The sequence below is a fragment of the Centroberyx gerrardi genome, chromosome 19 (genome assembly GCF_048128805.1).
Source record: "Centroberyx gerrardi isolate f3 chromosome 19, fCenGer3.hap1.cur.20231027, whole genome shotgun sequence".
In the NCBI taxonomy this organism is placed as follows: domain Eukaryota; kingdom Metazoa; phylum Chordata; class Actinopteri; order Beryciformes; family Berycidae; genus Centroberyx; species Centroberyx gerrardi.
In genome coordinates, this window is record NC_136015.1 from 4,598,025 (window position 1) to 4,615,339 (window position 17,315).

A 17,315-nucleotide genomic window follows, 5' to 3' on the forward strand; every position below is an offset into this window, starting at 1 on the left:
ACAATAATAATATATAAAAACCAAAATAAATCTCAGCTCAATCCTGTCTCTCCATCATAAACGTCATGGTCACAGCTTATGGCCGTCTAGGTCTTTAAAAATCACCCAGTGGATAAGTAGTTCAGTAACCCTATTCTTTTGCATTGTCCAGGAAAAGGGTATAGAAGCTTTGCAGTTGCAAAGTCGGCATCATGGAGGTCCAGTGGAGAATTGGCTGTGCTCAAATATAGCCAACCAGGCTAGAAAAAGAAAGATACCTGAAAGAGATTGTTGTGGCGTGGCTGTAGATCCATTCAATAGCCTTCTAAGTAAGTGAACAGCCTGATAAGGTAGATTTGTTTCCAAATGGTCAGTGTGACACAGTAAACTGTCCTGTCTTTAGCCCTATAGTCTCTACTCCAAAACACTCTGAGCTGTAGCTTGAGAAGAGTCAACAGTTTTTAGCTTTGTTGTTTGCAGTAGTGGACAATAATATAATAACTACCTGTAACGTAGCAAATGCCAATGGAAAAGACATTAAAAAGATTTCAGAGTGTTATTATAACACTGGTTGGTGTTATTACATTATTTATTCATTTATTACATTTAGTTTCATTACATTATTGGCAGTTAATATGTTATAGGTAGATATTATGTTGTAGGCCTCTACAGCAATTAATGTTAACATGTAACTACTAGCTCCGACTAGCTACTAACCACTTAACGTGAGCAACTGTGCAAATCAGATGCGCTAACAAGACAGCATTACTTAGCTGATCAGATACTATGGTTAGCTAGCTAGTTATCAAGCTAACATTACCTTTACCAGATGTATCAGTGAGAAATTAACCAGGTCTATTTCATACTGTTGAGTTTAGAAACACAATCAGCTGTTTTGATGTTTCCAAGAGCTGCGGACCTCCAATATGGCGGCTTACATCACCTGAAAGTCCTCTATATAAGGAGTGAGGGGGTGGGCTTCTTCCCAGGCCACGCCTCTTTGGCATATTTCTTTTTGCGTGGCTCATTCAGAGGCTCTGCGGTGTAAGGTCCCGGTGCAGGGGCGGCGTTAAGGGTGACAGGGGGCTGTGCTGAGGTGGGGATCAGATCCACCTCGGGGGCAGGATTAGGGAAGGGCAGAGGCAAACCCCCCAGGATGGCTGCCCCTCCCTGGACTGCAGTGTGGTGGGTCGCTGCCTCGTGGCTGGCCGGAGGAAGGTCCCCATAGAGACCTCCACTGATGGGGAAGTTCTGCATCCTACGTGCTACAGCGTCCTCCAGGGCCAACGAGCCATGGCCCTCTGTCTTCTTTTTCTACGTAATGTCAAGGTTTGGAGATGAAACACAGCGTCAGTGTACTGAGAATTTTGGCTGTGTTCAGACAGGCAGTTCAAATGCATTTTTTTGCATATCTAACATGAATCAGATATTTTTTCTACAGTGTGAAAAGCAAAACAACATATCTTTTCAGATTTAAACCAAATTTAAAGATGGTTTGGGATGTGACAAAACATTTAATCTCTAAAAATGTAACTCTGACCACTCGGGTTTCAAGTGTTTATTTACATCACTCCCCTTGCATATTTAACGTCACATGTTGCGTCAAGAAGAACAGAAAACAACCAACATGAAGGAGAGCCAGCAAAAGAATACCAGTGCCTGGACAAAGGCTTCATGCCTCATCAACAACATGGAAGATACTAGCCTCCTCCATTATTGATACTCTCTTGTGCAGTGAATGTGTTCTGCACTAGAAAATCCCATCATAAAAAAGAAAGAACTTCCATGCGATTATTATTTATCACAGACTACAGACAGTCTAAATGATCCTAGGAGATTTTGGCAAACCATAAAATCTCTCTCTGCCAACTCTTGCTCTTCAGAGTTGCCTCCTAATATTGTTGTTGATTCCATCCCTGTGTCAAATAAATCTGAGATGCTTAATTGTTTCAACAAATATTTTATAGCCTCCAGCTCTTTGTTCGGCACATTATCTGATGGCAAATCACCCACTTTCTCCCCCCCTGCCAGTCATGCCTCCAATAGCCACACCTTCTCCTTCACCCCTTTCTCTGTTAGGGAGGTTTGTAAGGCCTTAAAGGACCTAGACCCTAGGAAATCGGCAGGCCCTGACAATCTCCCCCCTTACTTCTTACGCCTAGCTGCAGATATTATAGCTGAACCAGTGTCGCATGTTTTTAATCTCTCTATACAAAGCAATGTCATTCCTGATGTTTGGAAAACTGCCTATGTTCTCCCATTATTGAAAGGTGGTGATCCCACGGTGTTGAATAACTACAGACCCATTTCCAAGCTTTCTAGCTTAGCTAAGGTCCTTGAAAGGCTGGTGAATGACCAGATCAAGGAATACATGTGCTTGAACAACATTTTATCTCCTCTCCAGTCTGGTTTTAGGAAGCAGCACAGTACAGTAACTGCTGCCATGAAAGTCGTAAATGATATTGTGGAAGCCTTGGACGCCAAGAACTATTGTACTGCTCTTTTTATTGATTTGTCCAAAGCATTTGACACTGTTGACCATGTCATTTTATGCCAGAGATTATCAGCTATAGGTCTGTTAGACCAAACTGTTGGTTGGTTCTCAACTTACCTTTCCAACCGTAAGCAATGTGTGCAGTTTAGTGGTCTTTCTTCCAGCTTTCTTAATGTCACCAAAGGTGTGCCACAAGGTTCAGTTCTAGGACCCACCCTTTTCACTATTTATGTAAATGATGTGGGTCAAAATATTAATGCATCTGTACATCTCTATGACACTATTGTATATTGTTGTGCAAGCACTGTTGCCCTGGCATTTGAACGTCTGCAGTCTGCATTTGACACTATTCAGTCGCACCTGTTCCTCCTCAGACTGGTGTTAAATACAGACAAAACCAAGGCCATGTTCTTTTCTAACAAAAAGATGGTGCCAGCTGTTCTTCCCTGTATCCTGTCTGTACAAGGTACCCCTATTGAGACTGTGACCACCTATAAATATTTAGGCTTCACAATTGATGAAAGCCTTTCTTTTAAATCTCATATTGATCATCTTTTAAGGAAATTGAAATTAAGATTGGGCTTCTTTTTTAGGAACAAATCCTGTTTCTCCTTTAATGCTAGGAAACAGCTTGTTGCTGCTACTTTCTTGCCTCTCCTGGACTATGGGGATGTTTTGTATATGAATGCCTCAGCTCACTCTCTTCATCTGTTGGATGCTGTACATCACGGAGCTCTGAGATTCATAACCGATTGTAAACCCCTCACACACCATTGTACTCTGTATTCTTTAGTCAACTGGTCATCATTATCCATGCGCAGAGCTTTGCATTGGTATAACTTCATTTATAAATCCATTCTTGGACTGCTGCCCATTTATTTATCCACTTATATGTCACGTAAACAGTGCTGCTATAGCCTACGCTCCCAGGGCTTCATCACTCTCTCCATCCCCTCAGTCCGTACTGAATCTGGTAAAAAGGCCTTCTCCTACTCTGCCCCCTCAACCTGGAACACGCTACAGCAGGAACTGAAGCTGTCCAGCTTGATTCCCCTAGGGGATTTTAAACTACTTCTAAGAAATATGGAGAGAGCATCTGTGGGGGTTTGCTCTTGTACATAGTCCTAAAATCTGGCTACCACTTTGGCACTTTTGCACTTATCACCTTTATGATTGTGTTTTATCTTGTCTCTGTATTGAATGTCCTGTCTGTCTGTAACTTTGTGTTGTACTGCTGCTGTTGCCCGACCAGGTCTCTCTTGTGAATGAGACCCCGTGTCTCAATGAGATTACCTGTCTAAATAAAGGTTTAATAATAATAATAATAAAATGTTGCTAGCTTGTTGCAGCACCCATCGCTGTTGGACAGAAAACGTGACCTTAGAATGCGCTCACCTGCGTCATTACTATGACAACCAATGTTGTAATGACAGCAAATGATTATACTGTCCAAACACACAAATCTGATCTGGTCACTTATAAATTACAATGTGGACAGTCAGCCATAAAGATTTGGATTTGCCTGCTGTCTGAACACAGTCTTTGACCATTCTACAATGTGTCCGAAAGTCTGGAATCATGGGGCAACTGCCAACAAATTCTCATCAAAACTGCTCATCAGAATTGGGATTAAAGCTCACACCTCCATTTGCAGAGCAGAAACCCTGGTGCCTCAAACCACCTGATCATCTTGACAACTAGTGTGTGCAGGGAAAAGAGGTGCAATAAGAAAAAATGGTGGAACTTAAAGAGTGACTAAACCCCAAAGCCAAATCCGTGGTGAAGCCTGACATCTAATGGCGAAAAGTAGGGTACTGAACTGGCCATCTGCTATTGGCAGGTCTTTGGTGCCAGGTGATGTCACCTTCTATAGAGTACAACAGGTGGCACCAAAGACCAGCCAATAGCAGATGGCCAGTTCAGTACCTAACTTTTTACCATTAGATGTCAGGCTTCACCACAAATGTGGGTTTGGGTTTAGTTACTCTTTAACCCTAGGATTCCTGGCTTTTTGGACACCCTGCATTGTAGCAAACGTATCAATGAGCTGTATATCTACCTTTATAGGGACAACAGCTGTCTGAATCATGTTCCTGAAGCGTCCTACGGAGGGGTCAACATCCTCTGTAATGACAGGTGATAGAGAAGATTTGAGTATCCTGCCTAGTCCGTTAAATGCACAGAAGCACATGTGATGAAGAGTGAAGAAACGCAAAAAAAAACCTGTACAGAGAACAATCCGTTCAATCAAACCCCTTGTATCTGGAAGGGAAACTACATTCAGAGTGTGCTTGTGTGTGTGTGTGTGTACCTGGATTGATGACCTCCTCTTCCTCGCTGAAGGACACACGGGAACTCCTCCTCTTCCTCTTGGGTCTCTGGATGTCTAGGTTGCCCTCCTCAACGGTGAGGGTGGAGATGCGCTTGTTGTGGGCAGTGTTGAACTCTGTCAGGTTCTGTACAAGGAAGTCAGTCAGTGTTTTTCTTCAAGTTCTGTATAAATATAGAAATACGCATCGTGGGGCAGAAAAATGAATTGCGATATTAGCTCCATTTCATTCTGCTGTCAATCACAAATGAGACGCTTGACCATCACAATTTCACAAGCTCTCCATCCAGATTATATTATTGTCACTGTGTAATGACATTTTTAAATTGTTGTTTACATTCTAGCGAGCCAATGACATTGCTAGAAAGATTTGTGACATACTTTGTGTCATACTTTGTCGTCATTGAACTTTTATTTATTACATCGTATCGTGGTTGTATCGTATCGTGAACCCCATATCACGTATTGAATCGCATCGTGAGATAAGGATATTGTCCCGCCCCTAACTATTCAAGAAAGAAATCCATCAATTTAATATGTGCTATACAAATAACAATATACAATATATAGTATCTGATGAGTCAGGGATTAATCACAATATACTGTGTATTTTTTCTTATTGAACTTGGTGGCCGACCAGAATGGTTTATGCAGGATGGCACCCCCAACCCCCAATGACTTGAATCCTCTTGATTTTGCTTTCTGGGGCTACCTGAAGTAAAAGGTTCATTTTGTGTAAATCCAGAACCGACTGCAGCAGCAAATTACTGATGCCTGTGCCGCTGGATGTGCTTTGTCAGATCCACTGAAACATAGTATTCCGTTTGCAAATGTGTCTGGAAGTTGTCAGTGGTCATGTTGAGCAGTTTCTATGAAGGACTCACTCCGGATTCCAGACCTTTTGAACGCCCCGTAGAGAACCGATAGTGCCAAAGAAAAGATTGCATCCACACACCTCTAGCTCAGTCTCCTCCTCGGGCAATCCCAGCAGGCCCTTCAGCTCATCATCCTCCCCTGCCTTCACCTCCCCCGGCGCGGCGCTGGGCTGGGTCTGGGGTTTTTCCCTAAGAGTGTACACCCGCGTAGATGCCCCGAACGACATGGTGGAGTCGATCGGTACCTGCTGCGGCTTGTGTGGTTCCAGGCGTATTTGTCCCAGGAAAGTCCCGTGTGCTGCATGGAAAGACCACGACCAAAGAACAGTTTTATTTCATATCGTGATTGGACAACTCTTAATGGATGGACAAGGTGTGGAGAGGCGGCAATCGGGCTAAAAACGGTAATTTACTTGTCACTTTTCAGCACGTACAGCACAGTGTTTCCCTCAGAATTGTATTCTTGTCAGGGCAGAAAAGCCTCTGAAACAGCATTTAGATCCTGAGACACTAAAACTACACCATATCTATTCGATGGTAGGGGAACGTGATGTGCACCTTCTAATGTCAACTTCTAATATTATTTTTATTTTATTTAACCTTTATTTAACCAGGAAAGTCCCACTGAGATTGAGAATCTCTTTTTCATGGGAGACCTGACCAAGACAGGCAGCAGCATAAATAAAAACACATAATTACAGACAGAAAACACAAAAGGAGACAAAATTAAAAAGAACTAACCAGGTAAATTAAAAACATTGACATCTTAAGGAAACTGCCTCTAATTCTTTCATTTTGGATTTAAAAGCATGTAATGAGATTAATTCATTGAGTTTCAAGTCATTCTGCAACGTATTCCATGCCGAGGGTGCAGAATATACAAATGCCCTTTTTCCAATTTCCGTACGGGCATTTGGGACAGAAAGCAGAAAGAAGTCCTGAGAACACAAAGAGTATTGTCCGGCACTTTTCTGCGTGATAAAGACACATAGATAGTATGGGAGCAGACCAAGAATTGCCTTGTATATAAAAGTGTACCAATGACAAGTAAGCTGTGTCAACCATATGAAGAGACTGAGCAGAGGTATGCATATATAAAAGATCACCATAGTCCAACACAGATAAAAAAGTGGCAGCAATAGCTGGGGATCTCCTGCCTAGATTTCCATATCGGCATTACACTGTCACCACCAGCGTTCAGGATTTCACTAGTTGATTGCAAAGGTCAAGGACACAGAATTTAATAATATTAAACAGTATGACACAGGTCCCCCAAGCAGCTACTTTTCATGACTGTCAATTAATGAACTCTTATGCATGAATTTGTACTAAAAAATTTAAATATTCTCCCCAAGCAAATGCCTTTGAATAATAAATATCAACAAATAACAAAAAATGTCATAATGGGAGCAGCTTTTGATGTGCTGCCATCAACCAAAAACCTCAACAAGTGTCTAAAAGAAAACCTCACATTTCTCTTGTGTTTAAACAGTAATGCTTAGATTTATTTTTTAACATGGCAGAAAAGTGCTAAGCACCGGCAAATGGAGAGTAACCAACTGCAAATTAAGTGTAATAATCAGAAAGTTATCAATCCACTGTCTGTCTAAGATAAAACCTGATGCACTAAATTCCCTCTACCCATGAAGGAAAACATAGTAGCGGACTGTCTTCATTGCACTGTTGTTCTACATTATCTATAGGCCAATTTGCTAGAAGAATAGAGGAGCAAGTACAAAGATGGGCTGCAGTTATTTAACTGTAATTTTGATGTCACGTAAAACACCCTCAAATTAAATCTTACAGTTTGCATTTTAATCATATGATCACTATGTTTACATGCACAGAGTTTTATGGATAATAGCTTATATCCCAGATAAGGTCATATTTGAGATCTTCTGTTTATATGCAACGTCATATCTCGATTACTAATGTACATGAATAAACACAATAAGTTGATTCTAATCAAAGAAGCCAGACAGTAAGTACATAAATGGCATATGGTATAAACATGTGCCAACTCAAAGATGATACTTCAGTATGGTCAACATTGGTGTGCATGCAAAAATAGCCATTATCCCATTTCATATACAGAGCAGAAGAGCAAAGAGCGAAAACATGTGATCCCAAGTCATACCACATATTAAAACGCAACACAGCATTTTAAGCATCAACTGTTGAGATGTACTCACTGCTGTTGAGGTCTATGAGGAAGACTCTCTTTAGGTGCCTGTGGTACACCAGAGCGGAGTGGACCCGCGAGCAGGACTGGTGGTCTATCGTGAAGTCGCACACGTCCGGATTCCTCCCAAACAGGTAGCATTTCTTTTCATCAATAATCAACTTCTGGAGAGTGATACAAGACAATAGTCTCAGCCTGATCTCGCACAATACGGGAGGGTGTTGGAGCGTGTTCAGTCGCATTGTGTGTATTCTCCAGCATCTCTCAACATACTTTCCCTTAGAGGTGCACCGATAGTATCATAACATGCACTTCGGTGCAATGTGAAACTTCTCCACTGGGAGGAAAAGTGTTTCTTTTCATTCCTTTGCATTCTGTTTTTTTACTCTGAATCGGCAGTTTTTTATCTTAACCTATTCTGAATCAGCTGTTTTTATCCGTTAACCTATTCTGAATCAGCTGTTTTTAATCTGTTAACCTATTCTGCATCAACTGTTTTCATGTGTTAACCTATTCTGAATAAGTCTATCAATAAATTGACCAGTTTAAAAGCAAAAATGAGAAGCTGTATCCTCTTGCTCGTGTCATGTTGTCTATTCTATGTCATAATCATCACTTTTCATTTCATTTTCAGTGATGGGAGCGCAGAACGCACGCTGCACAGCTCCTGGCGGTGTGAGGTGAGGCCGCTCAGTTCATGGCTGAGGTCAGTGAGGTGAGAGCCGAGGCTGATGACCTCACCTCCACTAGCTTGTCTCCTTTCACCACGTCCAGGTGAAGCCCCGGGGGAGGTTTCCCCGCCCTGATGACAAAAACAAACAAGGTTTCCACTTGCCATCCGACATTGAACTGGCTTATTAACTAACACATCTGGCAGAATACAAAGTGTGCATTAGGCTTGGGCGATATCCAAAATGTAATATCGTGATACTGTTTTTTCATGTTTTTTTCTGTTTTTCACTACAACTATGATGATTTTGGATTTTTTCTATCCTACCACTAGTAGATTATAGGTTTATAAGTTTAAAAGCTTGCACAATTGTGAGCTAAGCAACACTTGGTGCCGTGGCCAGGTGGGGTGGGGAATGGTATTCGATATTGCGGAAAATATCATGATATTCACAAAATATCACGATTTTCGATATTGTCGAATATCGGCCCAAGCCAATCGGCAATAAAACCTTTTTCGTTTAAAATTGAACTGAATACTTCTCAAGTGTTGGCGGCTATGGAAAGGCTTGAGATGTTCTGGCATGGTTTTGATCTCCTAGTGTGTTAAGTCAATGCTAATTAGGGCTGTCAAAATTGGCCAAAAATGACGTTCGATTATTCCTTCTAAAAAAACACATAGGTTCGAACCATTCGAATATCTATTTTTGCGCATTATGTCCATAAGAGGGCAAACCAATACAACGAGAGACATAACTACTTGTATAGGTATATTTATTTCAACATAAACATGTCTTCTAGAAGATCTACATACCTACACATTACAAAATAAACAAATAATGTCCTATACCATAAAACTTCATTTAAAGACCATAGACCTCTCTTTCTTTCTCTCTCTCTCTCTCTCTCTCTCTCTCTCTCTCTCGTAATTGATATGTTATTCGATAGCCTAATTTATATACAGGTTAGGTAATATTCGTACTGGTTTAAATAAACAGTTTGATACAACTTTATCTCGAGGTTCCACAATTTTGCCGTCTGACCAAAATCCGAAGTATTTCCAAACAGGGCTTTTTAGATTGCTTGGAGGGGGTTGTGAACTCTCTGCCATCATTACCACACGGTTGTTGTTGAATTATTCGCTCGTTTCAGCTTGACCTACATTTCATTTTCAATCAATGAAAGTGACGTTGTGTGACTTCTGTCCGTCATGCAGTGCATTCAGTGCAGTGGCCCAGGCCCACTCGAGAACTCGCAAGGCAGACAGCCACGGTAGTGCTGCTTTTTTTTTTTTTTTTCACAATCGAATATTAATTTTCACAATCGAATGTCTGTTTTTTTGTACAATTCGATTATATAATCGAATTTAGAATATTCGTTGACAGCCCTAATGCTAATCACCGCCAACAACGAGCCTTTGTCTTTAAGATCGCAGTGGAAAGCACCATCTCTGAGATCGTTTCACAGAATCCCATTAAGTGCTGATTGAACCATGTTCATAAAAGCCAAAATAACGAAAAGACAAAAATGCACACCAACAAGGGAGGTGCTGGCTATAAAAATGTACTGAAGCAAAAAGGGAAACATAGCCGCACACGCAATCCAATTCCATCATTTATTGATCGACGTTTCGACCAAAGAGGTCTTTTTCAAGATGAATTGCACAGTTGAATACTCAGTTAAATAGTCAGATACATATGCAACAGCTGGTGGCAATCAACAATCAGTGACGTCATCAAAATAGCAGTACATACATAAGAAAGTTAGTCTGCTTCAATCAACAAAATATACATAGAAAAATAGAGAATGTCAAATACCCATAACGAGAAATAACCCATAATTCGCGAAAACAGTAAATGTCCCATTATTTAAATCTAGGTCAAAATGACCTAAAGAAGGCCATCAATAAGCGAGGAATTCAGTAGACTAATAAATAGGGCATGTATGAAAATTCATAAATTTATACATTGTAAGAGCCCTATTGTAAGCATAATGGGACAAACCTTAATAAGATATGAGATTTTTTTTTTTTTTCCCCCTATTTTTTAAAATAGAGACTGTATGAGGAACACAGGTCAATCTAGGTCATTTTTACCTAGATTTAAAGAATGGGACATTTACCGTTTTCGCGAATTATAGGTAATTTCTTATCCTTTAAAGTAATAATAATGTGACACTTTGATGCTTTTAACTTCTAATTTCTCATTCAGTGTCTTGCTCAAGGACACTTCAGCAGAACAGACTCTTGCCAATACGAGGGCTTGAACCGCAGTTGTCTGATTGAATTCCAGCCTCTTTAACCATTAGGCCCCCTGCCAGTATGTGCAATAGTTGTGCTTGTGTAATATCAATCCACAAAAACACACACGGAGCCACACCCATGCACAGACTCGACTGCTGTTAAGCGTCCTCGGGCCATAAAGCACTGACAACACTCACAAGTGATAATTTGTGACAGAGATAGTTACATAATAGATTACCTGTAGTCCAAATTAATTAGTATTCACTTCACTCACTTCCTTTTTTTTAATATGGTCATAAATCTTCCAGATTGAATTTCTTGCAGCCCGGAGGATTGAGGCAAACTGACAAGTCTACCGCCTACAGAGTCTCTACTCTAACCCTCTGCACAACCTGTATGAACATGAACTCCAGTTTGGTGATGAATGTATGAATGTTCCAGTTGGGTGCCAATATTGCAGAGTATGTTCTGGTACGGCCAGTTTAGGAAGACACACTCTGCACCAAAAGATATTTATCAAATTGAAATAAAAATTAAGGCAACTGCAAACATTCATGATGCAGTCCCCTCTGGACCAATCAATAACAAATATGTCACCTTGTTTTGACCCATAATTGTCGGGCCAATCATATGATTTTGAAAGTACTGGACCACAGTGATGAGATGCAGCATTCTCCCAAGTTTTGTCAAAACCAGATCAGTGGTGTCTGAGAAATGTCTGATATGAATTCATCATGGAGGACAAAAATGATTGGACCATTACTACTGAGAAGGCCTTGGCATACGTCTGTAATATCAAGACATTTATATGGACACCAATATCATATTAAGCGTTGGTTTTTGGTTCATGTAAAAGATGATATCTTGTTTACCATACCCTGTATTAACATTTATCCCAGCTTTATGCCGGCTCCCCCACAGGGATCATTAAAGTTTCATTTCAAGTTTCCTCTTTTCTAACTGTGATGAACCTGAATAAGATAACTGAGATAATGGGCCGCTTTTATTACCCAAGATACTACGGCATGCATGCACCTCATCCTGTTTACTGTTCATTTTCGTGGCCTATATTAGCTCAGTTTCCTAGGTGAGATTCAGACTGCTGTTTATTCAGGTCTAAAGGGATATTCAGGAGAGGGTTATGAAGATGCATATAAACCGCTTATCCAAATAAATTCAGAATATGAGCTATTATAAGGTAAACTGCATGTAAACATATTCACTCTTGTCAATCGGGACACTTTCATTTAGCCTAATAAACACTATCAGGTCCCATCAGGAGAGTAAGTCATCATGAGATGGAGAATAAAGACCTGATAATTATGATTCAAGTTCATTTCTTTATGGGGATGATAGGATTGTTTAATTCTGTCAGGAAATTCACCCCATATAACTCCACTTCACTGAAGCAGGACTTGATGTTTATTCGACCATACCCTCCCTTTCAGCTTAGCTGGTACTAACAGAGATAAATGTCACGCGAGACTCATGAAAAAATGTCAATTTAATGCTGCCTTGCTTATCGGCAGAGACCCATACCGGGTAGAAGACGAGGATGTAACCTTTTATTCAAATGATATGATTTACTCTTTAATTCGGCATATACGTGATCCGCAAACCAGCACTTTATTGCAACAAAATGTCAACTTTTATAATTGCCCGCTGCCACACACCACGGTGTATTCTGGTGGAGGAAGATAGTGGGAGTATAACTGGCTAACCAAATATAAGGTAACATTTTGTTAAAATAAGTGCAGTATGATATTGGATGTATGCCGAATTGAAGAGGGGATGGTGAACATTCAAGAAATGACTTCATCCATGTTCTAACTGGTATGTGTTTTTGCAGATAAACAAGGCAACATCAATTTGCCAAATTTTTGAATGAGGTTCGGCGTAACAATCTCTCCATACGAGAGGAAACGGCACGTAGTGGAGCTAACTAGCACAGTTTACGCCAGACCAGGTTTGTTGTCAACAAGCTAGCGAACATTATTCAGTGAAAGATGTATCGGCCACTGACAGACCGTCTAGCATGTTATAATATGCATGTTTTTAACGCATGTTCCAACTGCAGCGACTGTCTATACGCAACATGCAGACTTGCAGCCCTTACCAGGACGGGCAGTCAAAAGTAGGTGTGTTGTTGCTTGGGTTTGCTGCCATCTTCGCCCACTTTTCTACTTTGAATCCTGGGAAACTGAGGACTCCACAGAGACAGACATGTGGGGATTGTAGTCCTTTTATGAAAGGTGATTGTGCTTAAATAAATAGGGCATGAGGCATGTTTGAGGATTCATTCATATAATCATGACATGATTGGCAGGGTATTCACATCTGCAGAGCATAAATAACTAGAAACAAATATCAAACAAAAACAAGCCTAAGCAATATAGAGTAGTTAATTACAGGCAACAAATTACAATACTCCTGTGAACATGCCCTGCAACCAATCCAACAGTGCCTTTATCTGTCAGTATGTAATTATACAGGGCTAACCAGCTTTGAATCAAGACAGACACAGCCATCAACTACAGTGATGGAGTAGTAAATAAGAAGATGGGTAAACCATGATCTCCAGTCGATCATCATGAGGCAAAACAACCACCAATATATAAAGAAAAAAAAATTATATGGCACAAAATCTAAACTGTACTGTTAAGATTTATGTCAGCCTAAAAACAGGCAAATTAACAGAGTTTACATCACTGATCAGCTGTAAACCAGGGATTATGATGTTTCGTAGTCTGTGGACTTGAAATGATGCTCATCAATGGTGGAGAAGACATGACCTTCATTGACGAGAAAATCCAAGGACTCTCTGTATAAGAACAGGGACAGGTTGTGAGTTGAAGCACTGAATTTTTGGAAGACGTTCTGTTTGCAAACTGATGAGAACAGACACAAATCATCCATGTGTCCCCAGTAGATCATTGGCTCCAGTGCTCCATGCTAACACTTTAGCATACACTATGTTGAGTGATAGTAGGCTCCATGCTAACACTTTAGCATACACTATGTTGAGTGAGAGTAGGATCCATGCTAACACTTTAGCATACACTATGTTGATAGTAGGCCACTAGCATCATCTTAAAAGTGAGAAATTAAAAGAAAGTAAAATTAACACAAAAATAATGTTTTGAACTAGCAGGGATTTCCACAGGAATGGGGTGGGCAAAATGAGACTGTACAGCTACAAAAAAATAAATACATTTTAAAAATCACTGCGCAGCTGATTAATCAATATGTGGTTGATCGCCTGAAATAAACTGTACAGGCCATAATAAAACCACAAAGAATTTTTATTACTAAAAAGTCAGTGTTCATCCTGTGGATAATGCTAGTGGCCTACTGTCCCTCAACATAGTGTATGCTAAAGTGTTAGCATGGAGCTTATCACTCAACATGGTGTTAGGACCATCAGAGCCAGTGATCTACCAGGGACACAAGGATGATTTTGGTGTCTATAGTCTCATCACTTAACAGGGAAGGACAGTCTACCAAAAACAAACAAAAATGGCAGGGTCAGCTCAAAAGCTACCTGATGTCTGCAATATTGAGGTACCCAAGGTGCTTCCTCAGGTCCTGGAAACTGATGCCCACATCATGGGGAGAGCACCTCCTGATTACACTCAGAACCTTACACGGAAATCAAGAAATTACTTCACATGCCTGCAAGTATTGTCATATGCCATTCAACAACATACATTTTGAGTCATGCCAGTTTAGTCAAACATTGTACTGTTTAGTACATAACACCTCCATTTGAGTTCACTACTACGGTTCATACTGGGGAACCATAGTCAACTGTTTTGGAAATCTACATAGTCTAAAAATCCAACCTTTAGAAACTAACATACAAATATGGCAAGGTAGGGCCAGTAAATGTTTCATATCAAGTTCATGGTCAAACTTAAAGAGGTAATTTTATATATTTTATTTATATTTTCACTGAGCAATATTTAGAACTGAGGAAAACTGAATGCTGGCGGTGAGAGTGAATCCCCAGGGCGACTAATATTGGAGGGTGAATGCTCTGGAACCCCTTTGGAGGTTTACATGCTAAACGTGAATAGGGCTCTACCAAACTGAAATATCACTTAGAGTGTCACAAACACACTAACCTGATCCAAGATGGTGGACAAACCATTCTGGAAGATGCCTTCAGAGTGTCCATCACTACGCATGTTGTATCCCTGGACTGTTGTTGACATTGAGGCAGCAGTGGTATTCATATTCATATCAGCTGCCTGGCTTAAGAACATGAATACACTTAGGAAATGTATTGAGAATTATTTCAGATTCAAGTTTTTAAGAACAAGCAATATTAGAGGCAATACTAGAAGATAGGGTTAGACCGATATATGGGGCCGATATTGGCCTTTTATTAAAAATCAGATATCCATCAGTGTTGTCCACCTCAGATATGATGGATATGATGTTTGATTACATATATATTGCAGAATTTATCAATACTACACTGGTTGTCTACGGGAAGCTCTTAACCTGAACTGATTATAATGCAACATTTTGACTGGATTCAAGTATGTATGAATGTTTTTATTATCATCACCAGTCTGGGTTTCAATGGAGAGTTTTAGTGTCCCATGATGGTCTAAATGCTGTTTCAGAGGCTTTTCCACCCTGACAAGAATAACGTTGTGGGGGAAAATACTGAATACTTCCAATTTTGTGGCATGAAATGGTCAAATATTAAGATATTGAATAGCTTCAATACAAAAATACTGGTCTTGGGCCTACAAAAACCCACATCGGTCAAATCAGTTCTAGAAGCTCTGGTACCTTTCCAAAAGCGTTTCCAAAAAGCTGCATATGGGACTGCACCACTTCCAACATGTGGGATGTGATCTCATTCAGGTCCTCAACACAGCGGATATCGTTTGCCAGCAGGGATCTTTGACCCTAACGCAACATAAAAAAAAAGGAATACCTGTGTCCAAGAGATTGCAACCAAATCTACTGCCATCTTCCACTTCTCTTATTTACCTTTAAGTTCCGCAGACTTCCTGAAACTTTCACATACGTTCCAGGAGCGAAAGTGGACATCACACTGGAGTCCTGTGAGAAATACAAACATTTCAGGAGGGGGAAACAAATGGTGCAGTATGCAATTCTCATTTGTGCTCCAGTTATGGTTTTGAATCAATGCCACTGGCCTCTGTGTTCACCCACTGCTTCACGTCTATAGGCGGGCCAGTCATGTCATCCACAGAGTACTGGATGTTGCTCAAAAAGGGAACAAATCTTCTTATGACGCCCACTACAGACACCTGCATCGAGAGGAAGCGGAAGCAGACACATACACACTTCTTATACATGCAGTTTAATGGGTTTCATGTTGGCAAAGGTGCATACCCCTTATAATATGACTGAGTATTAACCCTTCAATTCTCCATGCATAACTTATTACAATAAAATGTCAACTTTTAGAACTGGTTCACCTGTTATTCCCACTATCTTCTTACACCATGATGCATTGTGGTGGGTGGTAGCAAGCAGGGAGCCAATTATAAAAGTTGAGATTTTATTGAATTGAAAGTGCTGCTTGGTGTATTGTACATATGCCGAATTGAAAAGTGGCTCTTCACCATTCAGAAAAAGGTATGGAGTCATATTTTATGATGAATATACCTTTGCAGATAGGCAAATCAACATAAATGGCCAGATTTTTGAATGGAGTTTGGTCTGACGTTCTCTCATGCAAGCAGGGTTCCTACATATTTTACCATTTCTGCATACTTTAACCCAAATCTTCATTTCTTAAGTCAGTTTTAAGATACTGTTTGATGTTCAAGGTGATGTATGGTCATAGTGGCAGGGCAATATAGGTCATATAGGCCACTACTCTTCCTAACAACAAATATTATCATGTATGACATGAAAGTGCGTCTACAACTACATAAATTGTGTCGTCACGTCAGCGTCAGCATTATTCCATACTTTAAATTCACTTTCTCTACTTTTTCCAGACCTGCGTAGGAACCCTGTGCAAGAGAACTGAATTACATCAAGGATACACACACAAAGTGAAATGCTCTGATCTGATGTGTGCAGCACATTGTGTGCTGGGGATGTTTCGTTGCATTAGTCCTACCTGGTTGACCTCGCAGTCACCGATTACGAAGGCATCATTGACTTCGGAAACAGACAGGAGCTGAGACACTGTGCACGGCAAAATCTGAAGAGTTGCCCTCTGTGGCCGGATCAGTGTTAGGCATTGCATTAGTTTTGGCCCAATGGAGTGTACAATATGAATACATTTTCTGCAGACTCCGTTACATAGCATTTCAGTTATTGTTCATGACAGGAGATGCAAACTAACACACCTTTGTCCTCGCTGCTTTTTGGCCAGTGAACCCACCTGGGGACTGACTATATCCTGCATCAAAAACAAAGTATGTAAGGATTTTATTCATTATGAAACTAGTTAGAACACTGAACTCATGTATAAGCCATAAATGATGAAAAGGGCTTAGAGAAAGACATATTGCCTGAGGCTTTTTCCCCTATTTAGGGTGATTTTA

The 17,315-nt window shown here is 40.4% G+C and overlaps 2 protein-coding genes across 2 annotated transcripts; both read right to left on the reverse strand.

Annotated features, from left to right (window-relative positions):
• Positions 1 to 897: 897 nt before the first annotated feature.
• ppp1r8a (protein phosphatase 1, regulatory subunit 8a) lies at positions 898 to 12,936 on the reverse strand. Its single transcript, XM_071907578.2, has 7 exons — positions 12,887 to 12,936; positions 8,601 to 8,661; positions 7,870 to 8,023; positions 5,758 to 5,975; positions 4,785 to 4,929; positions 4,533 to 4,597; positions 898 to 1,293 (listed from the first exon to the last, which is right to left on the reverse strand). The coding sequence occupies exons 1-7, from the start codon at positions 12,934 to 12,936 to the stop codon at positions 934 to 936; spliced, it is 1,053 nt and encodes a 350-aa protein (XP_071763679.1). The 3' UTR covers positions 898 to 933.
• A 420-nt stretch (positions 12,937 to 13,356) lies between these two features.
• LOC139918260 (replication protein A 32 kDa subunit-like) lies at positions 13,357 to 17,014 on the reverse strand. The gene is made up of 7 exons (XM_071907577.2): positions 16,886 to 17,014; positions 15,948 to 16,061; positions 15,778 to 15,849; positions 15,574 to 15,693; positions 14,895 to 15,020; positions 14,312 to 14,409; positions 13,357 to 13,591 (listed from the first exon to the last, which is right to left on the reverse strand). The coding sequence occupies exons 1-7, from the start codon at positions 17,012 to 17,014 to the stop codon at positions 13,501 to 13,503; spliced, it is 750 nt and encodes a 249-aa protein (XP_071763678.2). The 3' UTR covers positions 13,357 to 13,500.
• Positions 17,015 to 17,315: the final 301 nt, after the last annotated feature.